Source organism: Caloenas nicobarica, chromosome 16 (genome assembly GCF_036013445.1).
Source record: "Caloenas nicobarica isolate bCalNic1 chromosome 16, bCalNic1.hap1, whole genome shotgun sequence".
In the NCBI taxonomy this organism is placed as follows: Eukaryota; Metazoa; Chordata; class Aves; order Columbiformes; family Columbidae; genus Caloenas; species Caloenas nicobarica.
In genome coordinates this window covers 6227640-6244483 of record NC_088260.1, presented here as the reverse complement: position 1 = coordinate 6244483, position 16844 = coordinate 6227640, and the positions used below count along the sequence as shown (strand labels likewise).

At 54.3% G+C, this 16844-nt stretch overlaps 1 protein-coding gene across 3 annotated transcripts in view; it reads right to left on the bottom strand.

The window, feature by feature from the left end:
* Positions 1–248: 248 nt before the first annotated feature.
* The window catches only part of SGSM1 (small G protein signaling modulator 1), a 32304-nt gene continuing 15708 nt past the window's right edge, over positions 249–16844 (bottom strand). The window contains exons 8-26 of one of the 3 annotated variants that reach the window (XM_065646199.1): positions 16677–16808; positions 16137–16261; positions 14301–14368; positions 13714–13877; positions 13076–13205; positions 11763–11942; positions 10650–10788; positions 10213–10277; positions 9689–9834; positions 8685–8813; positions 8036–8218; positions 5730–5801; positions 4141–4725; positions 3823–3947; positions 2548–2630; positions 1936–2045; positions 1578–1674; positions 1012–1179; positions 249–524 (exon numbers count right to left, since the gene is read on the bottom strand). In XM_065646199.1, the coding sequence (XP_065502271.1) occupies positions 436–524; positions 1012–1179; positions 1578–1674; positions 1936–2045; positions 2548–2630; positions 3823–3947; positions 4141–4725; positions 5730–5801; positions 8036–8218; positions 8685–8813; positions 9689–9834; positions 10213–10277; positions 10650–10788; positions 11763–11942; positions 13076–13205; positions 13714–13877; positions 14301–14368; positions 16137–16261; positions 16677–16808 (2790 nt within the window). In that variant the 3' untranslated portion in view covers positions 249–435. The remainder of the gene's footprint in view (positions 525–1011; positions 1180–1577; positions 1675–1935; positions 2046–2547; positions 2631–3822; positions 3948–4140; positions 4726–5729; positions 5802–8035; positions 8219–8684; positions 8814–9688; positions 9835–10212; positions 10278–10649; positions 10789–11762; positions 11943–13075; positions 13206–13713; positions 13878–14300; positions 14369–16136; positions 16262–16676; positions 16809–16844) is intronic. The other 2 variants (XM_065646200.1, XM_065646201.1) reach the window with 2 other exon arrangements.

Below are 16844 nucleotides of genomic sequence, written 5' to 3'. Positions count from 1 at the left end.
AAGGCAGCAGCTTTATTTCCTCACAACAAAGGCTGCACAGCCCACGGCCCCGAAGAGAGCTGGCAGCTCCGAGCCGGGATGCTGGCGATGCCGCAGCAGTTGTGGTGGTAACCGCATGGGCTGCCCTGCTGCTGCAGGAAGGCAAAGGAGCCACTGCCTGGGTCCTGCTTCCAAAGCAAGTCCCCAGCAGTAAAATGCAATTGTACAGATCTTTGGTTAAGTCATTGAAGAAGGCTGCAAAGATCTGAGCCGGGACCCCTGGAGCTACCACTGACCACAGCATTGGAGAGCCGAGGGCACCTCAGTTAAGACAGCAGCATGTGTCCAACTACCTTATTTCCACAGGTATGGCACTCGGAGAAAAAGGAGAAGGGGAGGAAGCATCGAAGGGGAGTCCCGGCTCTTCATCTAGACGCCTCATCTTCCCCACGTCCTTCATTTGTTCTCGATCAGAGTCTGGACTTTATAGACAAGGTCCCGGGCCAGCTTCAGGATCTGCTTGGTGTTGTGCCGCTCAGCCATTTCTGGAACACAGAGAAGGAACCCACGGAGGTGAGACCCAAGCAGCCCGGCGCCTCAAGGCGTCCCCCAGCCCCGCAGCTCTCAGCCGAGCTCCAGGCGGCAGCTGGAGCTGCCAATTCCTGCCCGAGTCCCCACACACCACCCCTGGCAGAGGCACCCCTGGCCCTCGTTAACCAGCTCATCTCGGGGTGATTACAGCCAGCAGGACGCACAACCCGCACCCACAGCTCCCTCCCAGCACGGCAAGGCGGGCCGGTGCCAAGGATGGCAGCGTGGCCTCCCCAGGCACCATCTGACCCCGCAGAGCCTGTTCAGGGACAAGGGGTCTCTTTACCATCCTGTTCCACCTACCAGTGCTGCACAACCATACCCCTGCTCCATTTTAAACATCTACCAGTATAGCCCAGACACGACCGTCTGTAGTCAGACACGTGCTGCCCACATCTCAGCAGCTGCCACAAATCCAGCCCGACAGAACACGAGCTGTACCGTTGAAAAACTTGATGATGTCTGTAAAATCCATGTTGTTCTCCAAGATGATGTCCCGGTACATTTCCACCAGCGCCAGGGCTATGAAGAGCACATAGTGTGCGGAGGACACGTGCGCGGCTGCCCAGATGGTCTCCCAGACGGCGAACACATCATCGTACACCAGCTCTGTTAACAGAGGGAAAAGCCCAGCAGTTACTGCATCAGCCAGGGGTTTGCAATCCTCTTGACTCACAGAGCTCACAGCAGCACTGGGAAGACACACTGGGTGGTTTCTTTCCACAAGAACCTGTTCCAGTTGGAAGCAATAAGTCAGTCATCTGTAAAGAGAAATATTCTGGCCTGCGGCAGGTGGCACAGGCTTTGGGACACAAAGCCGGGGGCGGCTCACCAGCAGTGCCGGAACAACAGGTTCTGCATATAGACAGAAAAGTCAGCCACAAATCTACCAGGGAAAAGCAAAACAGGAACACAGGGTAAAAAGTTAAGCTCAGACAACTGAAGTTGTGGAGCGCATAGAGAAGCGTGGAAGCGGGGCAGAGCTCGCCTTCCCTCCCAGTACACACCTCTCTTGAAGTCCAGGAGAAACCATCGGTAGCAGAAGTAGAAATGAGTGTAGTCACCATTCTGGTGCATCAGCTCGAAGAGCTCAGAGTCCAGAATCTGCCAAGAAAAGCAAAAGGAAGCTCAGCACTGCACACAAGGCACCGGCCACTCCTCCGCCTGCCTTTCTCCATTCCCGCTGCTCTCCCACCATATCTCCCACCCAGCTTCTCTCTCCTCTGCAATCCCGGCACACGTTACTCCAGGCTCTCTTTACAGCTCCTTGCTCCCCACCACTGAGAGCTCCTTTCAGCCCCGCTAAGACCCCCGTCCCAAGAACAGCTTTTCCCCTCCGGTTTGAGAGGTGTCCGACCCCCCTACCTGGATCAGAGATCTCATGTTGGCAAAGTGGGTGTCCATGGCTCCTCCATGGGGGAAGTTCTGATTCATCCTCTTCATCAGCTCAGTGAAACAGCTGAAAGCCAAAGCCTCTGCGTAGGGAAGAGCGAGAGTCACCAGGGGGCTGCACGGATACCGCTGCATCCCCACCCGCATCCCCACAGCAGGAACCATAGGACAGTTTGGGTTGGAAGGGATCTTCAGAGCTCACGCAGTCCAACCCCTGCCATGAGCAGGGACATCTTCACCAGCTCAGGTTGCTCAGAGCCCTGTCCAGCCTGGCCTGGGATGTCTCCAGGGATGGGGCATCCACCACCTCTCTGGGCAACCAGCAGGAACATCCCTCCCTGCTCCACACACACACAGAGCAGCAGGGTCTGGCCTTGGAAACACACCTTGCACCGCAAAAGGTACCCGCTGTCCCCAGGTTGGGCTCCTGAGAGGCAGATAGCATCAAGGACAAATGGGATCCTGCCACCAGCAGCTCCACATGTCTCAAAACGAGACCCTCCCGCTGCAAAGGGCCACCGCCAGCCCCACAGATCCCCTCCCAAACAAAGCTATGGGGACAGTGGAGCAAAGCCACCCACTCACCGTCATCCAGGATGACCAGGAGAGGGGCCAGCAGGTCACACATCCCCTGCACGTAGCCGATCTCAATGTGCTGCCAGATGTAGCTGTGGGAGAGAGCAGGAAAAGTGCCCTGTGAGCCCTTCCTGTTCCACGTACAAGTGACAGCAATGGCCATGGCCAGGTGTCAATCCTGGGCTGTGCCATGGCCATTGCATGGGAAAAATGAAATCAAAAAGCACAGGTCACAGGGCAGAGACTGGTAGAATTTGTTAATTTCTCTCTCATTCTCCCGCCTTGGTTCATCCTCTTGGCTCTCTCTACACAATATTCCTTGCTTTGCCTTCTCAGACCCAGCAGAGATATCTTCCCATATTTGGTAGCAAATTAAAATGTGTTCAGAAAGGACTCAGATCCACTGTTGGCACAAGGGAACAATCTTTTCCATCCTCCTGCCCACTAGCCTTCCAAAAATCTGCTGTATTGTAGGTCTTATCTCAGCAGAGATCTCCAACTCTGGCTGTCAGATAAAGTGACAGCTCTAATGAAACAGCAGCTTCTCCTCATATTTGCAAGATGAGTAATAATATTTTAGCCTTCGCTGCCCCTGAAGCAGCCACAGCTGAGCTGGAGCTGGTTGGGGTCGGTGAATGTCACACAGGCACCTCTTAGTCACAGGGACTAAGCAAAGAGAATCAGAAACGCATCAGGAATCGCCGTCTCCTGGGTCAGCACCAACCACGAGGCTGCTTCAGGCACTTTTTCATTAGCACTACGGCTCTGCAGGCTAATCCTCATTAAAACATGTTCCAGACATGTTCCAGAGAGCTGCTGGACTGGGCCCGGGAGGCAGCACGGCTGGGCAGCCCCGTGAGGCCTCTGCTTTGGCCAACAACCCAGACTCACAGTGGTCAGTCACGGCTGGACTCCTCGGTCTGGTAACTGTGAGGTCCTCCGAGCTGTGGCGCCAGTTCTGGGATCATAGAATCATGGAACAGTTTGGGTTGAAGGGACCTTCCCAGCTCCCCCAGTGCCCCCCCTGCCATGAGCAGGGACATCTGCACCAGCTCAGGTTGCTCAGAGCCCCGTCCAGCCTGGCCTGGGATGTCTCCAGGGATGGGGCACAATGAGGGGATTTGAGGGACGAAGTCAAGGACGCGAAACTCAGTAACTGGAACAACATTTGGGGCTCCAGCCTCAAGGTGAAATCAGGGAAACCAACCACCAGTGTGAGGAGTCTGTTCCCATCACAGGGAGGGCCGGCAGGAGCCCCACCTGAACCCCCACCCTCATTCCCACCTGCACATGATGTTGCGGAGCTTCTCCAGGTTGGCAGGGGTGAAGTACCAGTAGTTACGGTCACATCGCTGCACGTCCTTCTCAATGCGGTGCAGGTTCACCGTGTACATGTCCAGTAGCTCTGGCTGCTCAGAACAAAAGCCAAGTTGATTTGTTTTCAAATAAAAACCAAAAAAGAAAGTTGCAAAGGCAATGGAGACACAGGGCAGAGTTTGGGTGGAAGGTGGAGAGCCCCTGTACACACAACTGCAGGGTAAATTCAGGTAAATAGTGGGACACCCAGGAAGAAACCCACTTGGTGACCAAGGACATACTTACGGAGTAGGTGACACCCGTCGAGGACACAGCAGATGCTTCACTGTTGGCCAGATCAGCTACAGCCAGAGAATCCAGCTGCGGGTACAAACTCTCCATCTCGGGCTCCTCGGAGAGGTTATCTTCACTCTCCACCAAGCTTTGCTTTTCAGCTTCGCTGTCTGCCCAGCTCTCCACCACAGTCAGGGCCACGGCATCGCGGTCACGCAGGACCCCCGCCGAGCTCCCACCCACGGGAACAAAATCCATGCTTCCACCGGTGGAAAATTCCCCTTCCAGGCTGTCCTGGCCCTGCAGCTTCTCCTCCTGCCAAGCATTATCTGTGTCCTGTGGAGCTGGCACGTCAGACCCACCGGCCTTTCCCTGAGAGCTGGCCGAGGATTTATTGGTTTCTAGAGCACTGTCTTCATTGCTGAAGCTGCGCTCCGAGAAACCCGACGCGATGGAGAAGTTCTGGGAAGAGGGGTGGCCAGAATCAGGGGAACACGTGCCGTTGGGAACCGTCCCGTTAGGGATCTTGCTTGGTTTGCCATCTTCCAGCTGAGCATCTGTTTCCGTCTGTTCCACTTCATCAACAGATTCAAACACCTGCGCGGCACAAGCAGAGAGCCACATAAGAGCAAGAAAACCCTTTGCATTCAGCAAACCGCTGGGAACACGGGCGTTACGTCCCCAACAGCTGCATTTGCAGCTGTTGGGGACGTAACGCCCGTGTTCCCAACAGCTGGAAGGGAGAAGATCTGCTCTATATATGCAGGGCTCATTGAAACATCAGTGGAAGAAAGCTCAGAGGACTTGCGAGCATCTTTAACTTATTAGTGCTGTGCCTGGCTGCGGCTCCGCACCTCTGCTATAGCGAGAGAGAACTTCAGCCTGAGCACCTAGCTCTCGGTCCCATTTTAACCTGACTTTTGGAGGAATTTCTGGGCACAGCGATCAATTCTGAAGATGTTCTCAGCCTTTAGGTTCCCCTGCCTTGATTTCGCAGGCCAGTTTCGCAGCTCCACAACTTGGAGCCCACAGTCCCTGCTACAAAGGACTCTGCTTTATTCAGCATAATACAGGGTGTTTCAAAAAGATGGGCCCAATTTCAAAGCAGTATATTTCACAATGGCACCATGGGCCAATTATACACAAATTAACGAACGGTTTAATGGGTTGTCAAGTTTTAGTAACCTTTTTATAAATGCTCAACAGTCTTTGACATATCCCCACAAGGAAAAGTCACAGGGTGTAACTTCACGTTGGGTCCATCCTTTAGAAACACCCTGTACATTGGGCAGAATGTCATCTAAACAGTTTGGTTAAACACATGATTACGAACACTTGGGGCAGCCAAGGGTCCTCAAGTGTGAAGGCCACATGGGGGTTGGTCCTTCGAGCCTGGTGAACATTAAACACCACCAAGCAGTTCTGACCTTAGTGGCTCCAGAGGCAGGTTTGAGTCATTTACCTCCTCCAACTGCCACTTTTTTTTTTGCCAGAAATCATCACGGTTATCGAGCAGGGGTCAGCCCAAGGCAGGGCAGAGCCATGTGCTGTCAGTGGCAGGTGTCTGGAGGAGCAGGAGGGGACACGGTGCGGGCACTCACCTGCGTGCTGGAACTGGAGTCACTCTGCAGCCGGGGGTGATTCTGGCGGCCGGAGCTGCAGCTCTGCGAAGACTGCAAGAGAGAGGGAAAAGGCCAGTGAAAGGCAAAGAGCACGGCGTCGGGAGCAGGGGGCAGTGCTCAGGCCACACTACCAGATGTGGGCACATCTGCATGTGAAGAACAAGCAGAAAACGTGTCCGATAAAATTCTCATATTGGAGCCCTGAAAGATCTTCGGGTCACATCAACTCTGCCGTGCAGATTTGCCACACGGGCAGCGCCCTGCTCAGCCCGCCACTGACATTTACTACTGGAGAAAACGACAAAAAACAAAGTCCCAGGCCCATCCAGTCGTTCAAACACTGCATGTTTGGGTCTGAAAGGAGCTGCTTTCTTCTGGCCTTCAGAGACGTCACGCTGTCTCCCTGGAGTGCAAATTTCTACAAATCTCTGTCCTAATTTGGCAGCAATGAGGCTCACCCCATCTTAGTTTACATAAATGATGAAGTCACAGGCTATAAAACAATCCCTCCAAGCATACTAATGTTTTTTTCCTTTTCTCAAAGGACAAATATTGATGTTTTAAGCCAGCTTCAGTTGAGGCAGCCCCTCTCAAAGCCAACAGCACCCTTTTCTGGCTCCCAGCTGAAGCACAGAAGGAGGCGTCGGGCTTTGCAGCCACTAGTTCAGTGCTCTGTCCTGGATTCCCTCTGAGCAACCAGCTTTCCCTTAAGAACAAATCCTCCCTGTTATCTGTGCCGTCCCCGTGCCAGCCTTATTGTAGCGCAGTGCAGAGATTGCAATGACATCAGGCACAAACAATGGCGTTTTAAGAAGCACTTTGGGAAGGCAGCAGGCGTTGTCCCCACCCAGCATTGTGGGTGTTCTCAGGGCAGGGCTCTGATGGAGAGAGGAAGGGCGACAGTTTTCCTCCATTGCCATGGGAGCGTTTTGTAACAGGAAATTTCAGGTTGAGATGGGAAAAGGGTGAACCTCTGCACGGATTAACTCTGCCAGCTCCCCTCCTAGTGCGTGTTCCTGGAACAGGCAAATAAAGAACCACAGCGGAGATGCTGTGGGGATGGGGATGATTCCCGGGGCTTCAGCAACGCCAACGGTGCAGCCACCTCTGCTTGTTCCCAGCGGTAGCTGTGTCACCAGCTCCGGCACCGACCACGGGTGGGACCTGCTGTCCCTGCAGCTCTGCCTCTCTGTACACACACTTGTAGCTTGGTGTTGGGGCTGAGCTCATCTCTTGCCAAAAGCGTCCACAGAAACTCCCCAGAGGAAACCAGATGAAGCCTCCAGCGTTGGACCTACCGGTCCCTTTTTGGCTCGGGCTGCGTTCGCCTCCGCTGTGGCAGCACAAGGTCAGACAAGCCAGCATTACTCACTCTGCCACGCCAGGTTCTGCTCCAAGGAGAAAACTCCACGGAAACACCCCCAGACTGTTCCCAGGACTGCCTCTCCTTTAGCAGGCTTTTCCCTCCACACCCTTCGGTCTGGGCTGTGGATCTGACTCCTTACTACGCTGCCAGTCCCACAGAGCGGGGTGTCCACCTCTGTCCCATGGCGTGACAGTGTACCGAGGCTGCCCCGAGCCCGACAGGCTCCTTCCCCGCCAGTCCTAGAGCCGCCCAAATCCTCCTGCCCACAGGCAGCAGCCCCTGTGCTGAGCAGCTGATGGAAGAAGGAGCCGAGAAGCCCCTGACCTGTCCCACAGCCCCTCTGCCAGAAACACGGGCTCCCTCCCTCCCCTACTTCAACACCAACACCAGGGAGCTAATCCTGACGTGCACCAGGAGTGCAAACCGAGTGATGAATATCTCTTGTTCTCCAGAAATACCTACGAGGAACATTTCATGGGACTGGGGAGAGTGTCTGGATTCAGACACGTGGCTCCACAAACAAGCTCTTGGGTCCTGAGTCCCTGTCCTCCCCCTGGGTGTCAGACCCTCTGTGTCCAGCATCCCTGCCTGGGGGCACAGCTGCAGAGCTGCTGCAAGAACCACAGCAAATTTGTTATATCTCAAATACATCACTTGGCTGCAGACAAAACCTCACGGTCGGCGCAGTACCACACAGTTTGGAAACTGGGGTCGTACTGGGGGAGATGTCTGCTCCTACTGCTAACACTGCGGAGGAGCAGATGAAAGAGAACAGGTACAAAAGCTCCAGCTTTGAGTCGCACAAATTACAGTGAGCAATAAGGTGCAGAGGCAGCCGAGGTCAGGGAAGGAGCGTGAGCAAGAACCCTGTCTCCATCCCTCTCTGCAGCACAGGCACATCCCCCGTGAGCCCCCTCACCTCGTTGCTGATGGTCGAGTCCCTGTGCATCATCCTTTGGATGTGGGAATCCAGGCTGGCCCCGGAGGAGCACTTGGCCAGAGCCGCCGCGTGCGACTCCTTCTCGCGCTGCCGGACGATGGCCTCACAGCCCAGCCACTCCGCCATGGTGTGCTCGTAGCAGGTGCGGATCTGGTCATCGGCCTGCAGCGTTTAGAGAGAGAGGGGCTTTGGTGCTCAGAATAACCCAGAAACCAGCACCTCCTGCATCCCCAAACAGCCCTGCACAGACAAGTGCGTGCTCAGATTAACTATGGTTAGATGGGACAAAGTCGCCCGTCTCCTGCATGGTGCCAGCCAGAGCCTGACCCACAAAACCTCGCAAACATTAGGATGGAAGAATGACCATCCATCTCCTTGCTGCCTTCCAGAGGTGTGCAGGGCAGGGAACGCCAGCAGCCACACAGGGGAGCGTAGAGCTTGGTCCTATCAATGCTTGCTTATCTGAGTCTTTCTCCCACCTCTGATCTACAGCCATGGTACAAAGGGGACACAACACCCGGTGGGTTCGCAGGGCGGACTCTGACATACAGACACTTCGAGCCGTGACATACCCAGCGCACACCAATGCAATGCACCAGGCTGCCGAGCTGGCTGTGCATGTACCAACCTCCTTCCTTTCTGCCTCCGTCATCCCAAACTGATAATGGCCCAAAAGGAAGGGCCAGACAGCCTTCCTGATCTCGTGCTGGATCCCACCGTAGTAGATCAGCCGCAGCAGCTCCTGGTCCTCGTAGCTCTGTGGGAAGAGCTGTGGGTCAGTGCATGGACACTGGCAGGACCACGGCCCATCAGCTGCAGATGTGGGGACAGCCCCAGCCTGTCCGTGCCACCTTTCAGCACCCAGAGAGCTGCCCAGACACTGACCACCCACAAACCCGCTGGCATCCACTGCAGGTGATCTCTCAGATCTCTGCTTGGGCTTAAGGAGAGCCAGAGGCTGGGAAAAGAGGAAATGGCCTCAAGTTGCACCAGGGGAGGTTTAGATTGGGTATTAGGAAAAAATTCTTCACGGAAGGGGTTGTCAGGCATTGGAACAGTCTGCCCAAGGAAGTGGTAGAGTCACCATCCCTGGAGGTGTTTAAAAGGCATTAAGGTGAGGTTCTTAGGGACATGGTTTAGTGCTGGAGTTTGGTTAGGTTATGGTTGGACTCGATGATCCTGAAGGTCTCTTCTAACTGAAATGATTCTATGATTCCATGAAAATGCTGGCTCACCATAGCCAGAAAGCAGCCCACCAAAGTCACTCGAGGTCACTGCTGTGCCTCTGAGTGCCAGGAGCATGTCATGACCATGGCACTGGTCACACTCCCAGCCACCCTGCCATGCCAGCATGCTGGGACCCCTTGAGGCCACAGTACTCAGGGTGACAGACACTGCTGCAACCAGGCTCCCAAGAGAAGCAAGTTACGGAGAGCAGCCTGTGTTCCCCGGCTCCCACGTCTCAAGGACTGGGAGCCCTAGCTCTGTGCAGCCTGGGACAGGCTGTCTGACTTCTCTTCCTGGAGAACTTCTCAAAGTGCTTTACTTCGCCATGCTGCAAGCGCTTAAGCGACGCTGCCCTGGATATCCCAAGCCCACCACAAGCGCCATCTCCCAAGAGCACCGCCCTACCGTGCTGTCCTGCAGGTATCTCTGCCAGATGTCCACCGTCAGTCCCGCGCTGGCGTTGCAGGGCACGTCAGGGGACACGATGTTGTGGTTGACCAGCGCAGACAGGTGGGTTCGCACCGTGGAGAGGTGTCTGCAATAGGCCAGCCCTGCATCAGGCAGAAGCAAATGTTCAGCTGGGGAACTCGAGGAGCCACGAGGATGAGGTGCAGGAGTGAGCTCTGAAGAACCTGGTCTTGGAAGGATCCTCTGAGGCTACGCCCAGCCTACGCAGCAAAGCAGCGAGTCCACTGGGACAGGTCAGCATATTGTCTGGCACCACCAGCGCGGCGGCTCACTGGGCTGAACTCCAAGGATCAGAGTTCAGATGTCTGCTCCCAACCCTGAGCACATGCACACGGGGCCCTGCACGCAAACCGGTCCCAGTACCGCTGGCCACTGCCCTGCTCCCCCAGCACCACCCGCCCAGCACCTTGTTCCTTACCCAACACACATCCCAAGGCATCGTGGATATGACAAGTACTCACAGCCGTAGAAGGCGCGGGAGAGGATCTGGTACTTCATGTTGTCACACAGGAGCTTCAGCGGAGCTCTGCCAACACAGACACATTGGATGTGAGGAGGGGAGATGCTCCCCTGAGTGCCCCCAGTCCCTGTTCCAAGCTTTGCCCTCAGAGCTGCACCACAGGACCTCTGCTCAGCTTGGGAGCAGCAATTCTCACTGCCAGGACACGGCCACAGAGCAGCTGAGATGTCCCAGAGGAGGGGACAAGCTACCATTCAGCCTGGACATGTCCCACTGGCACCTGCAAATGGTCCCTGGACAACCAAGTCGAGTGCAAGGCTGGAGACACCACTTGCACCATAACCGCTCCAGTTCAGCGACCCAGCCAGGCTTTCCCCTGCAACCCTGATTTGATCCCACCCGTGCTTCGCCAGGCAGGCAGCAGCGCAGCCATCGCACCTCTCGTGGCTGCAGCCGTTGGACGGGCCCCCGTCCGAGGAGCCGCTCTGGGAGCAGGAGGAGCAGGAGGACTTGCGGGTGCTGGGTTGCCACATGGGAGGCAGAGCAGCACCTGGCGTGTCCATCAGGTCCTGCGGCACTGCAAGAGGGCAGAGAGGAGCATCAGCAGCTGCCGGGCAGTGCTCCGGCCTCAGGCGGGTCACAGGAGGTCGGAGAGGAGAGTTTTAATTAGCAAATGCCCACACCCCTCCCAAGGAGACTCCAGGTAGGATCCACACCAGGTAATCACAGCACCAGCACTGGTGAGCTCAGGAGAAAGGAAACAAAGAGCATTAATGAGAGGGAGCAAGAGAAAACCATCTGCTAATTAACTACAGCGCCTTCAGCAAGCTAGTCTTAAACTGCCGAGTGTCGACCAAGGCAGAAAACAAACACCCAACCCAGAGAGACTCGAGAAAAGGGGCTGCAACAGACTCTCACACAGATGAGGAAAAACATGATTGAGATCAAGCATTGTCCCAGAAGAGTGCGTGACTGGAAGGGAAAAGCCCCCATCCCTCAAACATTAGGATCCCATCCAAGATTCAGGGCAAGAAGGGAGCATCCAAATCACAAGACAATAGATAAAGACTTGGATGAAGAGGCTGAGAGGGACAGCAGGAGCAAGTAGCTCTTCATGTTGTCACTTGCTAAATCCCTGCTTATCCTCCAAAGTGCTATTGCACTGGCTGAGGACACTGCTCAGGGACTGTCCTGGCTGGGAACAGCCCCTGCCTGGGCCTGGGCCTCCCCAGGAAAAGAACATCACAATGAAGGTGAACTGTGGGATGCAGCAAAAGACTAATGAAGAATAATCCTATTTGCTCCTCCCTGGAAATTAAATCGCAGTAGAAGAGGAGAGGGCTTCCTCACTTGCCCTTGGTCTCTCCTTGCTTGTGATTTTGAATAACTGATGCGAGCAATAAAAATGTTGAAACATTCCTATTTCCCTCATATTGAGCAGGTGCCGGTGGGTCAGTGCCGGTCAGCAGTGACAGGGGACACCTCTGTGGGAATTGTCAAGTGACAACACAGGCAAGCAGTAGCAGCAGACACAAATGACAGCTGCATTACAGTGATGCTGAGAGGCCCCCGGTGTGGCAAGGGGGGGTCGGGACGTGATGGGGAGACTCAGACACCATTTAGGGATCACCACTGTCTTGCTTGCAGCTGGAGTCCTCACGATCTTCCCTCTCACAGCGGCGATGGAGACCACAGATGCAAGGAACTGATGAAAATTACCCTTAATGGTAACTAGAGACAGAGAGAGGACAAGGGCACAAATGAAAGGGGAGAAAGGAAGAATCCGTAGAGAAGAAAAAACTGATGCAGTTCCAGCTCCCTCTGGGAAGGTCCACAGGAACCGCGCAGACTTTGATGATGGCAGCCGAGGAGATGGCACCAATTCATTTCACAGAAAATGCGGCCCCCAGCATGGAATTTCAAGGGCTAGATCAAAAGGAAGCTACAGAAAGGAGCATTTCTATTTGCTATTTTAGCCTCAATCAGATTTTTATCTGACTCACTGCATTGTGTTAGTCAGCTAAAGGCAAGGAGAACTAAATATAATCTTAACTGATGTTATGGAGGACTCACAGGAGATGTGATTGTCCCCTTCTAGCCTCAAAAATATAGGAACAAGTTTTTCATCAATCTTCAGGGCTTTTTAAAAGCACTCCACAAGTCTTCTATTACACTCTCGGTTTTCCTCCTTATGAAGTCATTTACGATGTTCCCAGAACTCAAAAAATTGTTCTTAGTATCCCACAGAAGAGTGTGAACAAACGTGCAGTCACTTCAGCCAAGCACATTGTTCAGATCATTCACAACCAGACACAAAGAGAGATTTCTGGTCTGGGGAGCGCAGCAGCATCCTCTCCCTCGCCCGTGAGCCACGGGGTGAAGACGCGTGGGTGCAGCCGGGCAGCACAGAGCAGGTGCCGTCACCTCCTTTGTGCTGCAGAAGCAGAAGGAACACAGCTGGATTTAATGCAGCACTTGCCAGGCTGGCCTGGTGACAGCAAGAGAAGAATCAGCCCTGGAAGCTTGTGAGGGTGACAAGTGACCCCAGAGGAACATGACCGAAGTGAACATTACTACTGAAATTATGTGAAAAGATTTTTTTTTCCCAACCATTAAGGCAGTCGTGGCCTGTTGTGCAGCTGCAGAAACAAAGGACTTGGTAGCAAGCGAAAGGTTAAAACAAAAAAATAAAACGCCAACCCATACATGATGTTGAATAAGAGGCAGCAGGACTGTCACAAGCAAAGCCCGTTTCTCTGGAACCATTTCCCAGCGTGAATTGCCACGTGCCTGTCAGAGCCGTGTCCCCGGCTGCTCACACACCCCTGGATACCCCAGCCGAAACTCGCTGCCAACGCACTCACCGAATTCGGACTGTGTCCCTGGGTAGATTATCCTGAAAACGTAATCTGTGGCTTCATCATCCTCCTTGTCAGATGCAGACTCGGAGGAGCCCTGGGGACTTCGCTTCCTCAGCTTGGGAAACACCTTCCCCTGGGTGAACAAAACCTGCTCGTCACAAACCCCCCACACCCGACCCCCTGGCCAGCACGGCCGCTGCCTCCTTTGCCAAAATCCTGCCCAACACCAGCCCGTGCTTCCTCAGCCTGGCTGATGTTTGCACACTCCCTGTGCTGGAGCAGCCTTTGGATTGAGCTTTCAATTACACAGGGAATATATAACGCTGTTTGCATACAGGGTATGTATAATCCACGTAGCATGGCCAGGTCCATGAGAATCAAACTCCCAGGGGCCAGCAGCCCACAACCTCCCTTCTGATTTGCCCAGAAGAGTCCATTTAGCTGCGCAAGGCTATGAGCTAAACCAAACTGCCGTGTTTTAAGCCCACTTTCCTCCCTAGTTTTGGGAGGGGGATTGTTTCAAACACAGCAGCCCCTAAAGCTGGGCAGAAGGTCCTTCCCCCAGCTCTGCTCCCAGCCGCTCCACCAACGAAACCCACCGTGCCGTGGGCTCAGGAACGAGCCCGGTTTCGGGTGCCCACCTTCCCTCGCTGCGACCAGAGCGGGGGATCCAGCTGCCCGTGGGGCAGGAGCCCGTTCTCCAGGCAGGACAGGAACTGCAGCAAGTGTCCTCCTCGGGGAAAGCGCAGCGGCGGCCGCTGAATCCCGTCCTGGCTCACCAAGACAACCGTCCCACCGCTGTCTACTGTTAGCGACAGGGACAACAGAGAGAAGACACAGACATGAGTAAGGGAAACATTACCAGGCAAAAATGCAGAGGGCATGCAAGAAAGCTCGAGGGATTGTCTTTCTAGTATGGAAAATAAAGACTTTCTTCCTTGCCTGGATTCTTCCCTAAGCCCATTACAAGTCCGGGCTCTGGAGAAGGCTTGCCTGGGAGATCGCAGCCCTGAACACGCAGAGCATTGCTGGGCAGGGAGCCCTCCCAGCCACACACAACAGCCAGGAGCCGCTTTCAAGCTTTTCCTAGAAGCGCTTACACCGCAGTGACCGCCCAGAGCTCCGGCCATCTGTCCTGGAGCTGACTCAAAACACCCCCATACGGGCACTCCCCAAAGATCTACTCAAGCGAGTGTCGGGGTGATGACACCCCCCGCTCTGCCCTTACCTTGCTGGTGACAGTGCAGATAGACGATCTCCTCCAGGCGAATGGTCATGGCATAGTCCCAGTACACGCTGGAACAGAGAAGGAGAGGCAGCTGTGAGCTGCAGGGATGCGAGAGGCTCTGCTTCTGCTCACATCAGCTCCAGGTCCTGCCTCTGGGGAAGCTGCAGAAAGGACGAGGTCCCAGCAGCAGCGTGACTGCCTCAGAGCCAGTGACAACAGCAGCGAACCAGCCTCTGTCACTGCAGCTCAACCAGGACAAGTCCAAGCCCCAAGGCAACGGGCAGCGCAGTTTGACCCTGGGCCCCGTTCTGCCGAGCTCCTGTCCCCAAGGGAAGGGGAAATAAACCCCCGCAATTTGTGGGGTTTTTTTTGTTTTGTTTTCAAGGCTGAAAATAGATTTGGTCTCATGTGTTTCTGTTTGAGAACTGTGCTCTCTCAGCATAGGCACCTGGAGGTGACTGAGCAGATGCAGAAAACGCTGGGAGAGCTGCTGGTCACCAGGCAGGACAGTGGCCGGAGATGCCAGGAAAAAGCTGGGGAGGGGACGTCTCCAGGGGACACGTGGCCTCACGCATGGTTTCATTTCTGGGGACAGCCTAGAGGAGCACTGCTCTGTGAGGATGTCAGCTTTAACAACATCCCACTTCTTTGCAAAAAAGTGATTTCCAGATTCTGAGCAGCATTATCTGTCACTTCACAAAAATAGCACTTAAAATAAAGGTTCATAAAGACAAATAAGGATGGGAAGGGGTGTGTAAGAGTCATTCCTTGTAGATTCATACTTACTTTGTCATCTGACTCCTCTCTTCCTTGGTCACGTCTTGACACTGGGAAGTTTTAGAGCTTAGGCTGATGCCCAAGTCAAGAACTCAGAAAAGGAGTGTAGACATGAAAATAGCATTTTAGGGGGAGGGCACCAGGCATAACAGAATGGCCCAGGGGCCAAGAAGAAAGAGGAGATGAAAAGAACACAGGTAAACAAAACCCAAAAAACTGCAATTGAGAATAAACAAAATGGAGAACAAGTTGTGTTGAAGAAGACCTTTACCCCAGTCAAAGAACCAGTGTCCTAAACACTCCAGCTTTCCTGGAGTACTTGCTGGTGCAAAGGGATTTTGCTTGCTTTGTTTTGTTTCTCAGGCAAACTGGGTCCTGGCACAATTCTGTAGTTTGCCAGAAGGATTGCAGCTATCGAGAAATGCCAGCAGCCCATCGGGCAATGCCAAGCCAAGGGGCACGGCAGGACACCCTGCCCAGCAAACCAAGCAGACTGCAGCCCCCCCAGGAGGAACAAGCTCCAGAGACTCTGTTAAATCCAAGGGACTTGGAAAACCTGCAGGCAGGACGAGCTGCAGAGTGAAAACCTGCAGGCAGGACAAGCTGCAGCCTGCACCAACACAGCTCTACACCATGTCACACACCATTACTGAGGTGTGATTACGTGGGAACTGCTCATGTTCCCTGTCTCTGCAGATACTCTTCCTCTGTTCATGAGCCTCCCAGTTCCCCACATTAAAATAACCACAATGAACCTTAAAGCACTGTGAGGGCATTCTCTGGAGGGCAATGAATGAAAGCACTTTGCCTCTTTCAGAACAAGCACCATCCAGGCAATAGCGCAGCATCTCCCAGCATCTCCCAGTGCCCACCACCTCTCCCACCACCCCAGGCCTCCTTCCACATCCCTTCCCCTAGTACAGACCCAGGAACGACTGTTCCACTCTGCAGTCAGTGGGAAAACTCACTGATGGCCTTGGACACCAGATGCAAAGTCTAAACCTGGGGAATGTTTCGCTCCCCTCTGCCCCGTGCCAGGGTGCACGCAGAGCCAGTCACCTCTTCTCGTAGTCCAGGTCCCCCACGGAGCCGTTCATCAGCTGGTTGGGGGTCCACTTCAGCGCCATGATGTCGGCAGTCTGGTGAAGGGACAGATATCCCGGGATCGCCTCCATGTCATCTCGCTGGAGAAGAGAAATGCAGGGAGAGAGTGAGCAGCAGAGACAACGGGACACCTCACCAGATTGGAAAAGGACGGAGAGCATCTGTCCGGTTGAGGCAAGCTTAACAGCCCCTCCTAAGCTGTTGGCACTTCATTTATTTGACTACAGTTAGCAGGAAGGGACAGGAGGACTCGTTTTGTGGCCTGTGGTCAAGAGAAGGCAGGGAGAGGAACCTGTTTCTACTCAGACAGAAGCAGAGCTCTTCCATTCCACCGGGAAGGTCCATACCACCAGGACCTCAAACGCAGTACAGTCACTGCCTTCCCAAATTAAAAATGAGCCTGTGCTTCTCTCCATCACAGAACAACTTGGGGCAGAATTACCCAATGGGGAGCAGAGCGGTACTTTAAACCCAGATGCCCCAGCAGGTACTCACTGGCTGCACCAGGACATTGTTCTTGCCATAGAGGAGCGTGGCTCGGGAATTCTGGTGCAGCGACTCCACGTAGTCCCTGGCAGACAGCGACGGCCGGTCATCCATGCTGCCACTGGAATGCCTTTTCTGAATCTGGAAGAGATCCACCTACAAAGGTGAGGTGAGCAC